General features: G+C 33.6%; 1 protein-coding gene across 2 annotated transcripts; it reads left to right on the top strand.

Moving 5' to 3' along the window:
* The first annotated feature begins 753 nt into the window (after positions 1-753).
* On the top strand, positions 754-14,643 carry LOC120777543. 2 transcript variants are annotated; one of them, XR_005705516.1, is made up of 8 exons: positions 754-1,115; positions 6,405-6,528; positions 6,625-6,710; positions 6,799-6,957; positions 8,464-8,541; positions 10,357-10,531; positions 13,367-13,665; positions 13,726-14,643. XR_005705516.1 is itself a non-coding variant. In XM_040108931.1 (7 exons), exons 1-7 carry the CDS (start codon positions 1,041-1,043, stop codon positions 13,435-13,437), a joined length of 768 nt encoding a protein of 255 aa, XP_039964865.1. In that variant the 5' UTR covers positions 754-1,040; the 3' UTR covers positions 13,438-14,643. The 2 variants fall into 2 exon arrangements, 1 of the variants encoding a protein (XP_039964865.1); XM_040108931.1 differs by having other exon boundaries at positions 13,367-14,643.
* The last annotated feature ends 7,425 nt before the right edge of the window (positions 14,644-22,068 follow it).

Here is a 22,068-nt window from a genome sequence, read left to right as displayed (position 1 = left end):
CTTCTGGGTGTTACAAACTTCCTGACAAACTTAATATACACTGTTCAGGGTATAAAAATATGAAATTCGTGGGAAAATCAGGTTTAGAGCCCTGACCTCGCCTATGTGAGTTTCGACTTTGTCGCAATGGTCACTTTTGTTGAGTATTCAATTCCAAGGAATATGTGTCTAAAGTCAATGCGATGCCATAAAATGCCTCTGAGCTACAAGAATTTAAAGATAAAAAATCACGATTGTTGTGTATTTTCAATGGAAAATTTTTACATGCCTTGGTTCAGTCCTTAATGTTAATATTAATGGCTCAAATTTTCAGGGTATTTCCAAGGAAATTTCATGACGGGATTGAAAAAAATTAATAGTTCAAAAAAAAGACTCTATGGCGGGATAATATGCTTACGCTTAAGAAAAACGCGGGAAAAGTGTTTTTTCTCTCTCCTCTATCGCCTGTTGAGTGAAGTTGGGGTGGTTGATATCCCTCTGCATTACACCTCTATTACTTTATGTAATTTGTGGGAGTAATGCAGAGGAATATTTGTTTGGATTAAACATTATCTGAAAGGCGAATAAGTATGCTTGCATGTGGTTTATTACTTTTAATAAAATGAAGTGGAAGCCATTTTGATAACAAAATTGCGTACTGATTTTCCGTGCTTTAATATATCTAACAGGTTGACCGAAGATGTACCTTCAACCTCTTCAATTGAATAAAATATTAAAAAAGTGAAGAATATGGTACTTTTACTATTGCAGCTCGATCTGAACAATATATTTTACAAATATGTATGTATGTTATATACAGACGGACGGAGGAGCATACGGAAATCAAAATCCACTTGGTCTTTTAAATCTTAAACGTTCATATTGAATAAACTGGACGTTTTATCTATTCTCTCTAAAAAGCGAACTCTTAAGTGACTGATTTATTCAAATTGATTACATTTATTTGTGTTCCATAAAGACGACAACTACTTTTTGATAAGTGGATTTGTAGTTGTGTGTATTCAGAATAAAAGGAAACGAACACGAGAAAACACACGAAGATGGCTATACTGCAGTCTTGTTGCTTTTGGAAGACGGTGCGTACGGGTAGCATTGCAAGCGCCACATACACTTTGGTAAGTACTTACTACATATATACATAGCATTCTTAAATGCATACATATACATCTATCTACATATAGAAGTACATGAATATTTGTTTGACAAAGAATATTATTATGCCATAGATGTGTTAAGAAGACAAGCGAGTAACATATCTTTCATTTTGACGTCCATAACGAGGTATAAATATTTTTATGGTTAGGACTTAATGTGCGATTTAACTTATCGTATTTGAAAGAATATGAAGTTAGTAGAAGTGGGCACTGTGCAAAGCGAGCCATTCTTATCAACGCTACTTTGTTACTTTGGTATATAAATAGTTATTATCGCTATTGTGTGTTTTTACATTTACATATACGCAGTTTAAGTTTTCCTACACAGAATAAAAATTACAAGAATTTTCTCCTTAGAAACCTTCCACAAATAGTTTATTGCTACCTAATTCAACATCCGACAATAATTGTCAAAAATTATCCTAGCATTAAGACATATACTATATAGTCCAATAATAAATGTACTATGCTGGGTTTCTCAATAAGACTGTTAAGATTTAAAAAAAAACACACACACACACTCTAATTGTTAAGGAAATTCAAAGGCTTTTTATTTAATGTAAAGTAGAATCGTTACAATTAAGTTCTGAATATAACATCATTCAATGAGTCTCTAAGATTGCTTTTGCAGGAACGAATTCAATGAACCCAATTTTTCAGTCCTCCTCCAATAATCAAGTCCTATGACAGGAATACCACTTTCAATGTTGACTTCTAAAGCTAAAAGAGGGCGTGGTTCATTACTAAATAGCATTGATTTCAAATAACTCAACAAAAAGTAGTGGAGTGGTGTGAAATCACAACATCTTGGAGGTCATTTAATGTCACAATTTTTTGATAAAATCAAATCTCCAAACTTTTCTCACAATAATTCGGTTGTTGCACGTGCTATGTGGCACGTAGCCCCGTTTGGTTGGAACCAGATGTTGTCAAGTTCAGTTTCTTCCAATTGTGGCCATAAGAAATTGGTTATCAATTAGGTGAATATAATAGTTATTCATGAAAAATTTGTGAACTTTCTTCCGACCAAAATTGACAGTTTTGTTTATTTTTTAATTACCTCACCTATCAGATGAAAGCCTCATTGGTAAAGATTATTTTCTTAAAAACATCGTTATCGTTTTCAAGTTGTTCCAAAGCAAAATCAGCAAATTCACGACGTTTACAGTGGTCCGAAAACGTTAGTTCTTGAGTAAAAATAATTTTATATAGATAAAGACCTAAATTTTTTTCTCAAAATACGCCAGGTGAATCGAGCGGTTCTTTGTTTTATTGGCACTTTGAGATTTCGTAAAGAAAATGTATGACCTGGTTGTTCAATAGGTTTTGCCGTTTGATAAGAAAAACACAATTTTATGATTCAAAATATACTTTATTAGTCAGTATAATCATCGTAAACATTAATACACTTGATCCAACGATCCTTCAATCTGTGGATCCTATCCCTGAAGTCAGAATCCGGAAGGTCTGCAAAATACGCTTCAACATAACGGCTGTCCTCTTCATTTGATGAAAAACGCTTGCCACGCATGAACTTTTTGAGTTCTGAAAACAAATGAAAGTCGCTGGGGGCCAAAGCTGGTGAATACGCTGAATGCTCTAATAATTCAAACTATAATTCATGGATTTTAGCTATTGTCAATAAGCTCTTGTACATTGTCCTGATGAAAAAAGATTTTTTCTTCTGCAAACCGGGCCTTTTTTTACGAATTTTTTCCTTCAACTGGCATTTACTCCGGCATATTGTGGCTTAATAAATTCTAGACATACTTGTAGAAATCGAGATAACAATTTGAAGCGATAACCTGGGAGATGGTCTAAATTTGTGCTGTTTTTATCTAATATTAGAACGAACAAGCCCTTTGAAGACTGGGCCAACAAGTATGTTTATTCAAAAACCTCCACCAAGGGTTAGAAGCTGAGGAAACGGTTGTGATAATTAAACTAAAACTCTATTGTTTATGTATTGAGTGTTAAAAGATATGACTTACATTGAAATACAGATTGTACAAATAAGTATTATTACTTCATCATGTATCTTAACTAGTTAACGGGTTAAATTAATCCCTTCCTTAAGATATGCCATTCCATATCTTTTTTTTCTTTCATCATTTATATTTATCCGGCTTCAAGTGTGCTCCCAACCAATTTTTCAGACGAATTTAGCTGCATAATTATGAACGTGAACATAGGGTTCCAACGACAACTAAAAAATCCATAGAGGGTTCTTAGAAAATCACTGCATAGCAAAAAGTTATGAAACATGTGAAAAGCTCTTCCAATACACTCTGCACAGTGTGTGAGCCAATACATAAAGTCATTAGGGTGATACGTAATACAATCACTAAAATAGTAAACAATTTTTTGTCAGTAAAATTTTCAGATGTCCATAATGAATTCTATATTCAGAGATTTAAGATATGGAGTTTAGTTCAGCTCTATCGTCTGGGGATCATGGGTCGAACTTTTCTTTGGACTCACAAAAATTAAAGTGCATATATTCTTCTTCTAAAGCTACAATGGAAGAAAAGTATGGTAATAAACATAAGATAGACATTTACATAGATTCCAATTAAGGACGGTCAAGCTCTAAACAGTGAAAATTCTGTATGAAGCGTAAAAATTATGTAGATTTTCCGACGAAAGAAACATTTACTGGTAACATTCTGACGATAGTACTGGGAAAGAAAACTTTGGTCTTCAGTATTTTTTATTATCCATAGCTAAACTGAACATAAGCCCGAGTGTGACACCTCTTAGCCATATTTAGTCAGGACAAAAATTTATAAATGATAACATCGGCTTTGATAGTAGCGCTCTACAGGCTTATTAACTCTTAAAAAGGTATTTTCTCTGCATTCAATGACTTCCCTAATATGCAAATACATGCCTATACATGTATATATAGACTTTTACATACGGAAACAAATGTAATTCTTATAGGCAGTTTGTCGACAACCCTGCTTTAGCCATAAATGTTTCCGACAAAACGTTTGATACGATTAATGTGGTCGATATTCTATTCTAAGAGAGTGAAGTAAAATTGCAATGCTTTCAGCCACAAATGCAAAAACGTATCCTAACCGTCTCAAGAAATGCAAAATTGCAATATCAATGTACATATTTGCCCGTTTCACTTCATCCTTCGGAATAGTTTCTTTCTGGTGAGAGTATTTTGCTTTTGACGTCAAACCTAGCAGAGAAACAGCGTTTGCTTGTCAAAAGCCTTCTAAAAATAAACAGACGACTGAAATATATATACGCATATCTTTTTATGGCACGTTTGTCTAGGTCAGACTATCAGCGTGCAGTTGTGCTTAATTGAAACAAGGGCACTCATACGCAGTGTACAACAGTTGACTACAAGCACATGATTTTAATTTAAATAAGTGGGACAGTAGGCGTAGCAGTATTTATAATTTTTGGCGCATAAAAAAATATATAAAAAGCATATTTAGTGGAATTTTTCTAACGAGGCATCTTTGTCCAAAATTGAAAAAGAAGCACATGTCTTGTAATAATAGCGAACATGTCTCGCTAAAATTAGCTCAAACGAAAAAGTTCTTGGAAAATCAGTTGAGCTGAATGACAAATAATTAAACTGCTTGATTTGACTACCAAAATGTCTACTTTGCAATAAGACCAAAGTTTTCAAATTTTAACTACACAAGTAGCAGAATACTACTATAAGAAAAGGATTCTCTCTCTATCTTTCACACATTGACCGATATTTTCGACAAAAAATCATCCAAATTTTCACAGGCTTCTCTTGAAGCCAACTTTACTCGATTAAGAGAGTTCTGCATTGACCAAAAATGGTAGTCTGATGCATCAAAACGTCCCAGCCAAACTCTCCCTGTTTTTGCCGAGTCATCAAAGATGTGTGTGGTCTAGCGTTGTCCTTATGGAAGACGAAGCCCTTTCTGTTGATCAGTTCTGGCCGTTTTTTGCAATTGCTTGCTCAGTCTCATTAGTTGTTGACAGTAAAATGTAGAACTAATCGTTCGACTAGGCTGGAGCAGCTCATGTGGATGATTCCTTTCCGATCCCACCAAACACTCAGCATAACCTTTCGAGGCGTCAATCCTGCCGTTGTGACTATTTGTTGAGCTTCACCACGCTCACCCTGTTACCATTCACTTCAGAAATGATTCGATTTCATTTCGTTTCAACAAAGAATCGCAGATTTTAATTCGGTCTGTAAAATTTTTCACAGACAGTTCATGTGGTACCCAAACATCGAGCTTCTTTTTGTAGACAGCTTTTTTTAAATGGTTCAAAACCGTTTGATAATGAATGTTAAGTTCCTTAGCTATGTCATGGCTGCTTAAGCTGCTTATTTGACGGTCCTGGACAATCCTTTTGAAAATTTCATCGACTTTTTAAACGATAGGTCGACCAGAGCGAGGTTCATCTTTCACATCGAAATGTCCAGAACGGAAGCGAGCGAACCATTGTTGTGCTACCCGAACTGATACAGCATCGTCTACGGAAACAAATTTTATTGGTGGCTTACGTGGCATTCTTCCCTTTTTAATACAAAAATTTCAATTTCTGTTCACTCATGTTTAAACAGCTGTAACTTTTGTTCAACTTTCCTGACTTAATTTTTTTTGGTTAAATGAAAATTAAAGTGACACAATGTGATTGATAGCACTGGAGATATAACGTTCTATTAGTTGGCAAAATATCAGCCTACTAATCCTCTATCGTTGCAACGATAACGGCGGTTCTAACAAATAAGCGGCTTCCAGAAAAAATAGAACATGTGTAAAATTTGTGATCGATATCTCATATACTGAGGGAGTAATTCGCATAATGCACACAGATATATCCATTCTGCTCTCTCCCTTATCATTAATACGTACATATATGTATATTATTTATAGAGTTGCGGATCCGTTCATAAACCGATTATTCGAATTTAAATTTTTTGATTTGGTTTTCGTCAATCTGATATAAGAAAGAAGGCATCAGTTTAATAGCAGGTTTGTTGCTTTTGATTCTCCTTCAATTTGGGGTATTTAGGACTTGGTTTCTGTTTATTAGTAGTTGAAGACATGCGTGCACACATACTTACTGTACACTCAACACCAATTTATTAAGAATATAAGTAGCATTTGAAGACAAAAACAAAATATCAAATTACCCCACTTTTATAACTAACATTTATGTTCAAATATCTCTAATTAATCATGTCAGGTGCCAAAATATTTTTTAGTATTTTAATTACTTTATAAATATATGTAGGTGTACTTTGGTTTCTCCACCGTTGTTATGCTCATTACTGTTTATGATGAACAGGAGTTTCTGGCCGGCAGCAGAGAGCAACCATTAGGGGAAAGCATCTTGGCTAAGGGAGAGATAACACCGGGTGAGTGAGTATTTAGAATGAGTAAAATAGTTTATCAATATCAACATTTTTATAATTTTATAATACTTTATAGAAAATATGCTTTCGTTATTTCAGCTATTCTTGTATTTAATATTCTCTTTCTGGTTTGCTCGTTCTTCATCGTCATGTCGTCGCTCTTCACGTTCGTGGGGCTGAAGCAGGTAAGTGTGCACTGAGTGTGACTTAAATGTTTAACGACAAACAACAAAAAAATCGCGAATTTATGAAACATATTTTTTCCTTGCACAGAATCGTCGTCAGCTGCTGTTACCCTGGATTGTTTTCATGCTTTGCGATATCCTGATTGAAATTGTTCACTTGGGATATTTATCATTTACGCAAATCGTCAACTTCGATCCCGTCGTCGGCTTTATATTCACCATCGACTTTTTTGTAATGTGTCTAAATGTGAGTATTTAAAAAACACAAAATTATTGAATATACTATATTTATGCTTGTGTTTATGCCACATATTTTTGATACTCCGAGCAAAACCCAACTTTCAAAGGCATTTTAATCGGTTTTAAATTATTTGTACTTTATTATTTACAGTCGCTATTTGTTTAAGGTTCATATTTTGTATTTGGTTGGAAATTAAATGCAAACATTTTATCTGTCAAACATGTAAATAGTTATGTTTTTTATGTATCCTCGGATATATCACGAATAAAGTAGAGAAAATAATCTGGTATTTCTGGATGGCGTGCCAAATATTTTATTTACTGAAGCCGTAGATCAGGTTATCTTAACTCATAAGTTACATCATAACTGCTTAAGGTCACATATGAAACAAATTAGTGTACCCTTATAAAACTGAAGACCAGACAGCCCAGCTCCGATCTGTTCTCACTCCAAGGATAGATAGGCTGAGGTGCGTTTCTAGACTTATTCCCCCCAAACTAGACTTATAGTGAAGTTAGGCGTCCTTAACTTACCCCGCATGTGCGTTCAGTGGTTCAAGACTAGTAAAGTCTTTTTAATATCAAAGCGGATTGTCACTTCCCTAAAGCAAGTTCTTTTATCTACTTTACTGACAATTAGTACATTAATGGCAGCAGTTTTGGTTTGAAAAAGCTACATGTTGATGGTTTCCGATCTACAAAAGATTCCATCGTTTTTATATGTAGAAATTCAATTCATATGTAAGAATAACAGTTCACAAGTTTGGTATAGTCGTACCTGTTAATTACGAATTTAATCTTATTTAATTGGTGTACTTTTCAATATATACATTTTTATTTGTCAGTGTCAGTTGCACCACAAAATGTAATTTGTAGATAGATAGCTGATAGTGTATCTCATTTTTCGAAAACAGCAGAATTTTTTGTTAAATATTTAAAGTTTTTATATATGTACATATGTTTACACATACAACAAGTTTCAAACAAAGTAGAAAACGAACCAAGCATTCTTCCAGCCCGAACCAATCAAAATGCTTTAAAGTCAATTCTTGGAATTCCAAAAATATTTTTGTGCTTATCAGTGTCATTAACTGTAAACTAAATTTTCTTTATGCAAATTTAAATGCAGAATTCTGCATAAATATATGTCAGGGGCGGATCTAGAGCAAAGTTTTGGGGGAGCGGGGGAGTTGGGGCTTATACTTTACAATTTTTTACTTGCAACTCCAAGTCTTTTCCTTCGCGAAGTGTCACTTATAATGTTCCGCATCGGCTGACTGCTCTCGTTAGGAAAATATTAAACACATTTGTTTTGTGTTCCCGCTAATGGACGAAGTGTGAGCATAAACATTTCTTAAGCACCAACACATATGTATAATATATTGTAAATGTATATCGCCAACAGCATTGCGTTAATGAATACATAAATACACACATACATACGCTATAAGTATAAGCAAACCGTTTTTGAATCTCATTCAAATTGCTTCTTCTCTATTTTATCGCCACTTAGTCTTACTGTCTGCTGTGCGTGATATCGCAATATCAAAATTACCTGCAAGGACTGGGCTGCGGGAATCAACAGATACGGGTAAGGAGAACAATTTTCTACTGGTCAGATTTCTAAATAAACGTAAAATATATACATACATATATTAAATTCAAACATACATACATATGTACTTGTAAACACATATTTACCATCCAGAGCGGTAAGGATTTCAAAAATGATATTATAATGACGCCAGTTAACTCGGGATCTCTATTTGAATTTTAAAGAATGTAAATATGTAAATACTAACAAATCTATAAAATTTTACAGATAACGGTAAATAGCTTGAATAGTTGCGTCCAATGTCGGTTAGAAGGTTCCAATTTGTTTGAAAATTATAAGTAACAACGACTAAGTTCGGATTTAATACTCTCGTATTTTGCGAGAATAAAAGCCAGGGAAATATTTAAATATGTTGGCAGAACTTTATTCGAAGTAATGTTTTAATTTAATTTAATTCAAAATCCGTTAATTGAATGACTCAACGAATTATTGGCTCAACGACTTTGCCATCTATACCAGACTCTGTCATCTAGTAACCTCCTGCTCCCTAGATACTCCTACCTCTCCACATCATCATCGGAAATCCAGTCATTCCGCAGAAATAAAACACTGAATCCCATTCTTAACCTGATTGCAAACGCACGCTCTATTACAATCAGGTCAAGAGAGGATGCACCTAACAAAACCTATATAGCATCCGTTGAGACGGTGTGACATACAGGCAAACTGACAAGCATCATACAACTCTGTATTGAGAGGAGTTTTTAGCAACCCAAGACTATCGTGGCTACTTCCTACCATACAGCGGCTCTATAAGTGGTACAGGCTACAAAGAAGTCACGATATATGGTGCGAATAGCACAACGTCTGAGACCCTGATCAGTCCACAAAATGCGTCCTACTTTGCCTACGATTGCCTGCAGTCGCTCTTTCACATTCCCCAAGTGTGGAGTGAAATACATAATTTCCCTTAGGGTCAGCTCTGGTATTTGACTTGTGTCCCCCGGTCATTCAGTGGACGAACTGTAACAGCATTGTCACCGTTTTTTCCATCGATATTATTCCTCTTGTGCTTGAGGTGGTTGTGCCTCCGACCTGGGCACCTAGCAGAACCCCCGCACACTCTCTCCGCAACGATAATAGAGTGTCACCGATGCGATGAGAGGTAACATTCTCCCTCTTACGACCCCGGAGATCCTATAGACCTGACCGCAGGGGTCGATACGATTCTCTTTAACAAAACTTGTCCAGTTCTCCAATTATAAGCAACATATGTGTATATTTTAGAATCACACAACAAAATTCATACCTGAGCTGGGACAGCCTCTCAGAATTGAACCGTCGGGCGCGTTGAAACTTTCGCCTCCCTCGTCTGACAGTCCTCTTAATTTTCCTAACAAACAAACAGCATTTGTTATTGGTTAAGTATTTAAAATACCTGGAATATTTCGGTATATCGGGATTATATCGGTTAACGTACTGTATTATCTCTAAAACTGAAAACCATTAGCACCCTTATCATAAAAGCGGGTGTTCATAAATGTACATAGTATATTTGTATGTAAGTAGTAATGTGCGTCATTGTGAGTTCAGTGAAATATTTTAAAAACAGATTCGTTAGGGTTAAAAATTATAAAAATAGAATAGTACTAATAAAATGCAATTAAGATGATTGTGGGAGAGATGATATGTGAGATAATGCAAATCTAGTAAAAGTATAGGAATGCGTGTAAAAGAAAACATAGTACAAGTAAGATAGTATTTCTCATACTTATCGATTTCACTGTTATCCATCACACACAAACAAAAGCGAGTAAAGTATTTAATGCTAAAATTCCATTCTTCTCACAGACGGACGTAATGAAACAAGCAGCTGATGATGCAGCTGGCTCTAGTCAAAGTTATCTGCGTGCAACGAAAATACAAAAATCTATCGCCAGTCCTTACATAACAACAAATCCGCACACGCACATTTCGACTATACACGAGGAGATGGACCAAAATCATAAAATTCCTTCGGATTCAGGTAACAAGGCTTTTTTGGACTTTGTTTGTTTGTAACACATTAACTTAATCAAGTAAAATATGGAGACATATCTCTGCAGATAAAGTTATTGCAATTGTATTGTTTGCAGTTTAATGCTTTGGAATTGAGAGTGTTGCTCTCCTAGAACGTTAAATTTTTATATTTTCCAATCGGAAATCAGAAATAACATATATATAAACGTATCTATATATGTATATTAAATGAGCTGTGAACATCATCGATTTAAGAGATTAAAACCATTTAATTCCCAAATATGCCTTGCGGCTGTAATTTACCTTATTAAACTTGAAATATTACACCGCTACTCACATTTACGCCGGTAAAAGGACTCGCTAATCACATCATAACGAAGGTCGATGCGTTTAACTCACAAAACAACAACAAACAGTGCGCATATTGTGTTTATATGGCATATACAACCATATAGTAGAAACATATGTATACACCGCCACATACAAAAGTTGGCCACATCCCTCCCCACAAACTATTTGCTGCAGTGATTTGCTTTGTGGTTGGGAATAATAGGCACGCACCAGATCGCCCGCAGGAAGCTAAAGTCTGGGCAGATTGCCAGTATCCTTCCGAATTTTGTATTAACTAGGGCAATTTTCACATGTGTTGCTGCATTTGTGCTGGTAGATATTTATTAGTATTTATTTTTCGAAATGTTCATGACTATTGGTTTAGCTGTTTTTCATACAACTAAAGTTGAGAGCAGGGTTTTTATTTACTACTGCGTAGCAGCAAAATTTCTAGAATTATTGCTATGCTATAGCTACCGCTCTCATTTTGTGGGGAGCCACAGCAGAGTCATAGCATAACATATAAAAGTATGTGCTCTGCTCTGCTCCGAGTTTTGTTAGGTAAAAAACTATAGCTGAAAACATAGCCGAAGCTAATATACCCTTCACAGGTGCATTTCTTTCAGAAACTTTGTGTTCAGTTTGTATGGAAGCTATATGCTATAGTAATTGGATCTGAACAATCGTTCAGTTTGTATAAGTTATAGTGGTCCGATATCGGCTGTTCCGACAAATGAGCAGCTTCTTTAAAAAATAATGACGCTTGCAAATTTTCAAAACGACATTTTAAAAACTGAGGGACTACAAGTACTCAGAGAAACATTTTTCTCAATTATGAATTAAATGCTAATTTTGCTCAAAACAAATTTACCTACAAATTTTTCAGTCACTATATTGGATTTTAACATTATACACATTACTATCTATGGAACCGTAAATAAATTACCTCAAAAGTTAATTGTGATTGATGCAGTTTGTGACATTTTATAGTGAGCTGATTAAGAAAGGTAAATATATTTCTTAGTATTTCTCTATATTTTCTCTTAGATAGATAGCATACTATAGTTACATAGGAACCATCGCTTCTCTTCGATAGCTTGTTATATATATTTCTTCCGAACACTTCCACTCAGCAGATCAACACCTTTATACTATTTTTTATAATTATATTCTGTGCATAAATTGTACAAATTTATTTTATGCCACATTTGAACCCCTTTAAGTGAGTAACTACTAAACTATACTATGATGTAGTAAGCCTATTTACATATGTGCGTCTATGTGGTTGTTTACAATGACCTTCATGTTAGTTGGATTTTCCTGTTACCTGTTGGCGACCTTGTTTTGTTTGGTTAGGGCATGTGTTGTCAACAAAAAGCATGTGTTGCCTTCCATTCCTATGTACATATGCCAATATGCAAGGTTTCACATTAATTGTGGTGTCAGTGGCCAATATTTCTGCGCAAAAAATATTTATGAATTTTTGCTTGATTTTTTGTGAATAATATGAAATATGTCCTGAAAGTGTGTTAGTGAATTAATTTTATCAGTTTCCATGCAGACACTTTCGTGGTGGTCAAGCATCAGAATCAGATTCATTGCACAATGTAAAAACGGTCAGACGGTCAATAAGGAGTTCTATTTGGCCGTATTGGGGCGTTTGCGTCAGAGAATCCGTTGAAAATGGCCAGAATAGTGTGAAGAGCAATTCAAGGATTTTACATGATGATATTGCACCATTGCATCGAGACACGATTGTGATCGAATTTAACGCCAAAAATGCAGTTAATACCATCGATAAACCATAGTATTCATCAGATTTGGTCCCGTGTGATCTTTGCTTGTTCTCTAAACTGATATTGCCGCTCCGTGGAACCTGTTTTCATTCGATCGAGGAGATAAAACAAAATTCGATGAAGAAGCTGAAGGCGATTCCAAAATGTGCTGATAAAAAGTGTTTCGAGAACTGGAAAAATCGTTGGCATAGTAAATATCAGAAATTTAAAAATAAATTACGCCAAAAATAAACTTTAAAGGCTTTCTTTTACATCTGCAAATTTTTAATTCTACAGTGCTTTCAAGAAACGATTTTATTTGTTTTCTAAATGCAGCTATCATTTGTAATTTTTTCAGCTTATCTTAGACTGAGCAGTGTTTTATTCTCAAAAGAAGAAGCTTTGTCCTCACTTTTGGAAGTCGCGACATTCCTTCCATTTCCTGACTTGTTTATTACGTTTCCAGTTTCTCCATAATGGTCAGAAAACATCTTTAAAAATTTAATCTTTATGATGATTCATTAGACAAGCTGCTTCAAAACGTTTCTTATACTGAGAACTAATTTTTCTTATTTCGACGTGACACGTTAATATGCAATTTATTAAAAACCGTTATCCGCGAATTGATCGTACAAATGAAAAACGTGATTTTTGAATGTACTGCATGCAATGAATATGAGAGTATATCGAGCATAAATTGAGAGTTTATAATTTTATTCCGTTTTATTTATTTTCAGCGGAAATGCCAAGCGTACAGGCTGAAGACAACTGCTTACATATAACTGTCAATATTCCGTCTCCGTTATAAATGTGACATTTCCAGCGTTTCTCCTCTAGGGGAACCGGCAATGCGGGACAGAGAGGACAAACAGTAGTAGGAGCTGCATCAGGACTTATAATGGATGTTTGCGACAATTGCGCCTATTTAGCTGAAGTTGGAAAATTGTTGTTGCAACTATACGCACCGAAAATTACTTTGCATAAGTGCTGCATAAATATAAGTGAGGGTCGTGTGCGGTAAAAATGCGGGCAGGAGGTTGGGGAAAGAAGGAGAAGAAAATCATTTTTCGAAGTCTCAACACAATTTTTATTCCAGCAAGTGCATACTTCTTTGTCAACTTAACAACAGAATTTATGGGGAAATAAGAAGAGTTTCACTGCTCCGTTTTTCCTGGTCTAAATGTATGTGTATGGCTATGTATGTACATATGTATAGTATATTATTTTACTAAAACAAATTTCACGGCTTCACATACATATGTATATACAAATTACTTACGACAGCATTGTAAAATAAATATGATTTGAAGAGGGTGTTCATTTAGTGATAAAAAGGTGTTCTTTTAAATAAAATACAGATCCTAGAAAAAGATTGTTTCCAGGTCATAGTTATTGGTACAAATTTGCAACTGATCTGACATTGCCTACAAAAAGTCAAATAACCAGCCCATTAGCTTTTAAGCGATTAAAATAGTTATGGCAAACCAAAAACCTTGTTAACTTTTGACTCCGCATTCGGTTCCAAAAACGGATGGAATAATACTCTTGACATGCAAACCACATTATTCGGTAAACTTTGAGGTTTCAAGAAGTCTGGAAAATCTATTTGGGACTCTTCGCACTTCAGATATGACAGTTTTGTTAATTCGCTTAACCGTAAAGTCAGATATGAGTCTCATCACTGACGCGTGCGAAATATGTTGAACGATTGCCACATATGTTAAGATATGAGTTTGGGACATAACTTCCCATTGCATATCCCCCGGCGTAAGACTTGGCATGTGAATATAGTATTCCAGAGGATACTCAAAATAAATATCAAAGACATTCATCCCGTTGGATAGCTATATCTTTTGAAAATTCTACACCCCTAAATAAAAATACACAAAAATGTAAATACAATTTAATTTTGAATACTTTTTGCTAAGAATCTAGATCGACATAGAAATTGGGAGACAAACATTTTCAAATGTTAATATTGTACTAAAATTCATAGCCAAAGTAAAAATATTAAAATAAATCTTAAGCCTTTATATTATGTAAAATAAATATGGAACCGAATTTTTTTAATTTTAAATAGAACTGTACAAAAGGTAAGTAATTTAGACTTTTAATTTATAATTTTGAAGAATCAAGCCATATTAATTTGAAGTAGTTGGGAAAAACATTTGTAGTAATAACAGTAATATAATGTGAAGGCTAATGTTATGAGTTCTATATCCATTTTATATGTACTTTGGAATTTTATAGCCTTGACAGACGGCAGCGTTAATCCGGATTAACTGCGCACTTAATCAGATCCAAATTTGTAGGTGACAGACGGCAGCTATGCGAGTTTGAAACTCTCATAAACAGCTCATTGTCCTTTTTATAATATTTTCAATGAAAATTGATAGAAGATAAACATTACGGTTGTTAGCCGACCAATTTTTACCAAACCATTTTATATTACAAAAGCATATCAACACATTATTTTTAAAACTGCATTATAACATAGAAGTTTTATTGATATTATATTGAGAATTTGATAAACAGCTGTCAGGGTTGCTTGTATTTCATTCACAATAGATGAAAATTGGCTATTTTTAACAATGTTGCCAACGAAAATCTCACAAACTCCCTAAAATTTTGAGAGTTAGTTTTGGATTCAGCAACGAAGTTAGCTGTGGGAACTCTTGAATTAATCCCGAAAAATGCAATTAATCTGGTTTAACGCTGCCGTCTGTCAATGCTATTAGCCAAATGAAAAGTTTACCAATAATTTAAAACTGGTCAGCAGGAACACTTCTGGAAAATCGAACTCATAGTGTTAAAACACCAAAAATCTTAAAAAAAGCTATGCATATCTCACTTTCACATTTAAGAAAATCGTTAGAAAAGAAATGAGTATATTCGTTATGAGGTATGGGTAAAAATATGGCCGATCTTCAATTGTTGTTTTCTGACCCAATCTAACTAAGGACATTTTCTCAATTGCTTAGTTGTGTAATACTTATTCACCAAATTTATCGACATTAATCTTTTTCGTTATATGTTGTATCAAGCTTTAAGTTAATACAGCCATATTCTCGAATACTTTTTCGTGAAGGATAGTATCCATAACTTTATCAATACCAAAAAGAGACTCAATAAGTGTTTTCCGGGCGCCAAATGTAAAACGCATTCGAATGACTTTTGCCAAAGTCGGCACACAGGAAACAAAGTACGCTACACACGTTCAAAGAGACTAAAGTCTCCGGTTCCAAATTAAGGAAAACAATGACAATGAGTTAGGCTTGAAATTATTTTCACGTGTTTCGCAATCTACGCATCTGGCTTCATGCGATTTTTTACTGATTGCAAGTAAATACTCAATAAAAGGACACTCAGTGACAAGAACCGTTCTCAAGATAGTCAGAACTAGGGACCATAACGAATACGGAGTTATATTCGCTAAGGCCCTCAACTCGTCAGCGTTCCTCAAAATTGTGTGTCGAACAATATTTGTTACTACAAACAATAACAATAATAAGCTAATCGTGAAAGCTCAGAATACTTTTAAAGAAAAAACTATATCCTTAATAATTTTATTGAAAAGTTGTAAGATCGAAGTTCGTCCTGAAAGCAACTATGTTAAAGCAAAATATCAAATTTTACTATAAAAAATACTTTTCCTTAAAACTATTTGAACTTTCAGCTTATCTTGTTGATTAAATGTTTTCAAGTTCCAGTAAATATTCCGATTAAAATGAGAATTAGATAATTCCCAACATATTGCATAAATAACTTTCCTAAACTAATAATTAGATTTGCTAAGTGAAGTGAATAAAATCGGTTTAATTACTAACTACTACCCAATGCACTTCAAGAGCAACCAGATGTAAACCATTGTTATAAAAGTATGATTGTTTCATTAAAAACTTTTTCCGATGAATTTGAGTGGATTATGGGAATTGTTTGTTATTACTAAGTGAAAAAGTCAATTTAAATTGTTTTAATTACCTACACCAAGATAATGTTTACCTTTGTTTGTGTATATTTCTTGCGGTTAGAAAACAAAGTTATAAAATAGATTAACTTTAAAATTATATTTTTTTAATGCATACAAACTTAAAAAACAAATGTCGATGCTGGCGAATAAAACTTATTTTATTTTGTATATATTTATTAAGCTCATAACCTCAAATATATAGATCGGCTCGACAACAAAAAATTTTAACAAAAGCATTACCGAATTAGATTAAAATACCAAACACGGTTATGTGTGTGTTTTGTATTATATTTTCTCAATCCCATTACACCCACGTACATGGCGTATGAGTAACCTCAAGGCGGCCAATTTGCTACTTATATGTTATGCATAGGTAATTTGCTCTGTCCGAAAATAGCAGATTAGCAGAACCACTTTATACTTGGTATTGCTGACTTTATGTTTTTATTCCACACGAGTGGTGAGAGTTTGCATTTGCTGTAGGAAAATATTTATTCTTCTACAACCCATTTAAAACACAAATAAGGAGTATATAGTTTATTTAAATAAAAATTTCAATTTAGGCTTTTAGTTATAAAACTTCTATTAATTCCATAATTAAACGAATTTATGCAAATATAAATGTAGCTACCATTGAACTATAAAATTATATCGCTTAATTTTCAATTTATTATTTCAAGATGAGTTGCTTATTCTCCGCGATTTAGAAAACATTTTGAGGAGAGTTTTTCAACCTAAAAAAAGAGGGTTCGTTTTGAAGATTTGCACAAAATTTTCAAATCTATTTATGTATCCAAATTTCCAATTTAGCTCAGTTTAGTTTGTACGGCTCAGAAGAGATCCTTATTATTTTAAGCATCTTTTCTATAAAATTGATTAAATGGTCTACATTAAATTTAGTTCTTCATTGCGAGTTTAGCTAGAAAAGTAATGATAACATCAGTTAAATACATAATCCAATAATATATGGAATATGTGTATTAGTTTTTGACGTTAATTTATTGGTTAAGTCTATTTCACAATTTTACAAAAGTTCTGTGCTTTGTTAAACGTTTAAAGGTAAATTGACAGCTTTTCTACATTGTTTCTTCACATTCTCTAATACCGCCGTCATAAATAGGTGTCTCTATCATTTTTGTGCCTTATCTAAAGATGACCAATATATAAATAGACAATACTTCACATTAAGTTTGGAAGTATGCTCGCATGGACAATTTATATTATGAATATGTAAGAAAACATATATTTTTGAATATTCATATATAATAATTCCTATAACCTCAAATGCAGTTCAGCGAACAATCACCTACAATTTTCGTCTGAAGTCTCTGGGGCAAAACGCAAGCAATTTGCGAAATACAGAAAATTTATTTTCCAAAGTTTAAACGGAAAATCCCAAACTAAACCTCATCTCGCTTCCATTTAAATATGTCAGTTAAGTGAAAGGAAACATTGACGATGATTTTGCTCAGACATAAGCAAGCATATGTACATACTAGTATATGTTTTTAATGTTATGTCACCAAATAAACGAATTAAAACATATTTCTGGAATTAACGGATTACATTGAAAACTGTAACTAAACTAATTTGCATTATCATTGAATTAATTTCCCATTGATAGGATAAACATCAATCAGATTACTTAGTTTACATAATAATTGTTTGGTCAGATAGCGATAAGGGGTTCCACGTAGTAGAAGATGAAGTAAATATGCTTGTAATATTCAAATTAAAGTTAGTTCTATTAGACTGCAGTTCTTAATTTATATACACTAACATTTTTCATATATTTTCCTTTAATTTACATTATAATTGAATTATCGATAACATTTGCACATTCTACTTTTTTTTTGCCCCTAAACAAAATTATTCGGTGTGGAAATACAGCGCAACGAGAGTTTAGGTCGAATTTAAACTCACTTTAGCTATAATCATATTATTTTTATCGTAAAAGTGACCAATTGAGATATCGTCCCATCGACAAACCATTACCGAAGCAAAATGTTTACTACAGGAGATACTAATGTTACTCATCCGCTATGGCATGCATTTTTAAGGCCATGCCTTTTTTACTAGACTGTTGGACAAATTCGCTGATGAACAATGATAAAAATTATTGTAATAAAAAATTAAGTTAAATAAAGAATATGAGCTCTTTTGTTTATAAAATGATGTTGTGAAGTTTAGTTTTAAATTCGTCTTTGGCAAAGGACTCTCTGCTAACTAAAGTAAATCTAATTTACAAAGAAAAAATACACATACCCTTTATTTTATTTTGAAGTTCTGTTGAATGGGTCCTATTAAATCGAATAAATATTGAAGAATGAAAACTTTGGAGCGTTCGAACGGAAAAAATGCATGAGCATGAGAACAAATGAAAACAAAGACGGGAACCACAACCTAAGAAAATTTCAAAAAAGTATTTTCTAATAACAGTCTTCCCTTGGCAAACAAATCTCCAAGTGTATTTCTATTAAGAAAAATCTTCTCAAAAAATTTTCAATTTTTTGGCAGAGAATTATGTTGTAGTTAAATAAGAAGAAAATACTGACTTAATTAGACGATCAAAATCAAACGAGAATATACATCAGTTCATAAATTATTATAAATCAAGGTAAACAAACTTCTTATGGAATCAAAACAGTTAAAAATGTTCTTAAAATATTAAGAATACACGAGAAGCTCATTGAGTAACATTAGGGAAACATATATGTATATAAGCATTTATGTATGTAATCGGAATTGTCATTATTCACTGGAGACTTTTCCAAAAAAAATATATATATTATATATATATTGCAGCCGATGAATTCATATTAAATAGTGAAGTATGTTATCTATAAAGAAAATAACGATTGCTATTAGTTGAACAAAAATAAGATGCTGACAAGTCATTTCACTCCCTTTCCGTTGCAAATCAAAAGCTTTGTGAACTCTCCTCGTACAAGTGACACCGCCGAAAATAAGTTTTGAAAGTTGTCGAAGTCGTGCCAGCATCAAAATAAGATTGAATGCTCAACTCTGAAGTAAATGTTTGAAAGAAAATATTGTTTGCGCAACCCAAAGATGTAGGACAGACACAATTACATTTGTCTATATAAGGACAAATGTCTTTTCCGTTACATATGAGGAAATATGTACAGATGTGTATATATAAATAAAATGGCATTTATGTACGCTGTGTAGATATTTTATTTAAGTGAGTGTGTGTATATATGTGCTGTTATTTAAGAATTCCTAAACTTGATTTATTTAACTTAAACTAAAAATAATCAAATTGCAATAAATCAGTATTTGCCGCAATCAATATTTTATTTTATTGACACTACGAGCACAACAACACTTGGAAATATATACACACATAATAGGGTGAGCCAAAAACTAACCTATCGAATTTATTAGAGAAAATTAACCTTCATATATAAGAAGAAAATAGGAAAAAAAATATTAATTTCGACTGCTCTGAACAAAGGAGAATACAAATCTCCATATTAACTTCGACCGCCCAGTTTGTATGACAGCTATACAGTGGTTCGATCTAAAGAAGTTTTTCGGAAATTATAGCGTTGTTAAGAAAGATAATTTGTTTCAAATTTCGTTAATAAGTATATCTTGTAAAATAAATAAGCTTTCAATGGAAGCGCTAGATTTTGATTGATCAGTTTTATAGCCGACACATTAGTAGCTTCTTGAGTAGAAAAGAAGAATGCTAGCATAGGCTAAAGATATTGTCAAGGCGTAGAAACAATCTTCGGCAATTCCGTTCAGCACACATGTGCAGTTTACCCAACTGGCATGAGTTGAGCGACTTTAACACAACAGACCTTTGACGCGTCACTTACGTGAGTTGTGACCTTACTAAACACTTACCTCATATATGTAAGTGTGGCTTAGAGTACAAAAACATAGCACACAGCAAAATGTTTTTAACTTTCTAGGTAGCTAATATGTGCCACTTTGGCGTTGTTATGTTTGACTTAGTAATGAGAGGTGTTATTTATTCAACTAATGGAATTGATAGGTAAACACTTGGAGCTATTGAGACAGTTTATATTATGGAAATGAAATATATTTTTTAAAGAGTTCGTTAGTCTTGAGTTCGTTGAATATATTAGTGTTAACTAAATTAAATTAGATTATGTAATTTAATATACTGATAAAATATAAATAATTAAATAGTTATCATTTTTTATATACGAATCCTTACCAGGCAAATATAAAAATGCGCAATATAATGGGTTGTCAAAAAAGTCTTGCGGTATTTTTATTAAATTTTTTTTATTGAAATTGAAATGAATTTTTGAAGACTCATGCCCAGCTCTTGACCGATGCTACGGCTGCTACTATGCCGGTCTATTTCGACCAATTCAGTGATTTTATCGCAATTTTCGACGACAGACCTTCCGGGCGTGGCGCATCTTCGATCGCACTCTACACCAGAACGTTAACGTTGAAACCATCGTTGTGCAGGTGGAAATGGAAACTGTATCAGGTAAATAAACTGCACAAATTTTATAATTGGCGGCTTGAGATGCATTTTTGGCTTTATCGTAGTAGTACTGTAAAATATGCCGTATTTTCTCTTTATTTTGCTCCATGTTTGCGACGCTAAACACGTGTTAGCGCGTGAAATGACCTTTCCAAAAAGGTATGGCATGTCCCGATGCGACGAATAAAACTAGAACTACGCGCTTTCAGCGCCAACTAGCGAAAATACCGCAAGACTTTTTTGACAACCTAATATTACAGAGTTTCTTGGATAAAAGCGAAAACTCAATTCCAGCGGCTGAAAATTATTGGATACTGTCCTGATATTGTGAGTGTCAATCATGCACAATTTTTGTTTCGTTGACTGCGTTCCAGTAATTTTGATGTCTTCAGAATTGACTTATCAGTATGCCTTCGTGAATCCCTACACCTAACTTAAAATTACTCGCCATTATTTTTTTCCATGTGAGGAACTGAAATTGATTTTCCTCCATAATTTATAATCGTTTCCTACATTTAATAAATAATGAACTTAACGCACATAGCAAAGAAGTACTCCCTTCATCCGAGCAACCCATGGGCGCCACCGAAATATCACGTACTGCACGAAATTTACCGCAATTATTCAAATGTTCATTTTCCAAGCTAAAATAGCCTCAAATGAAACAACGAAACACTCCCGACGGGCGAAGTATGGCCATCATTACATCACCATATAACCAACCTCAATTAAGCTCATCGATATGGTCCAACCGGAACGCAGCACTAAATCTTCCGCAATACCAAAGCGGTAGAACCACTGTGCAAAATAAATAAATAGAAAATACGCCGTTAGATACAAAAAAATGGTACAATACATAAACAATAAGTAAATTGGTACCTAATTGGGCAAAAACTAATGTAAGTTTATAACTGAAAACTATAAAGTGTTTGAGTTGTAATCAAAGAGATGTTGCCAGCTAGATACTCCAATTTGAA

Source organism: Bactrocera tryoni, chromosome 5 (assembly GCF_016617805.1).
Source record: "Bactrocera tryoni isolate S06 chromosome 5, CSIRO_BtryS06_freeze2, whole genome shotgun sequence".
NCBI classification, from domain to species: domain Eukaryota; kingdom Metazoa; phylum Arthropoda; class Insecta; order Diptera; family Tephritidae; genus Bactrocera; species Bactrocera tryoni.
This window is presented reverse-complemented; position numbering and strand designations above follow the sequence as displayed.

What these genes read in the sequence shown, in the direction of transcription:
- LOC120777543 (XM_040108931.1), top strand. Translation starts at nt 1,041, where the DNA reads ATGGCTATACTGCAGTCTTGTTGCTTTTGGAAGACGGTGCGTACGGGT. An exon ending in CAAGCGCCACATACACTTTG is followed by an intron (nt 1,116 to 6,404) that starts GTAAGTACTTAC and finishes AAATATATGTAG; the next exon opens with GTGTACTTTGGTTTCTCCAC. An exon ending in GCGGGAATCAACAGATACGG is followed by an intron (nt 8,542 to 10,356) that starts GTAAGGAGAACA and finishes TTCTTCTCACAG; the next exon opens with ACGGACGTAATGAAACAAGC.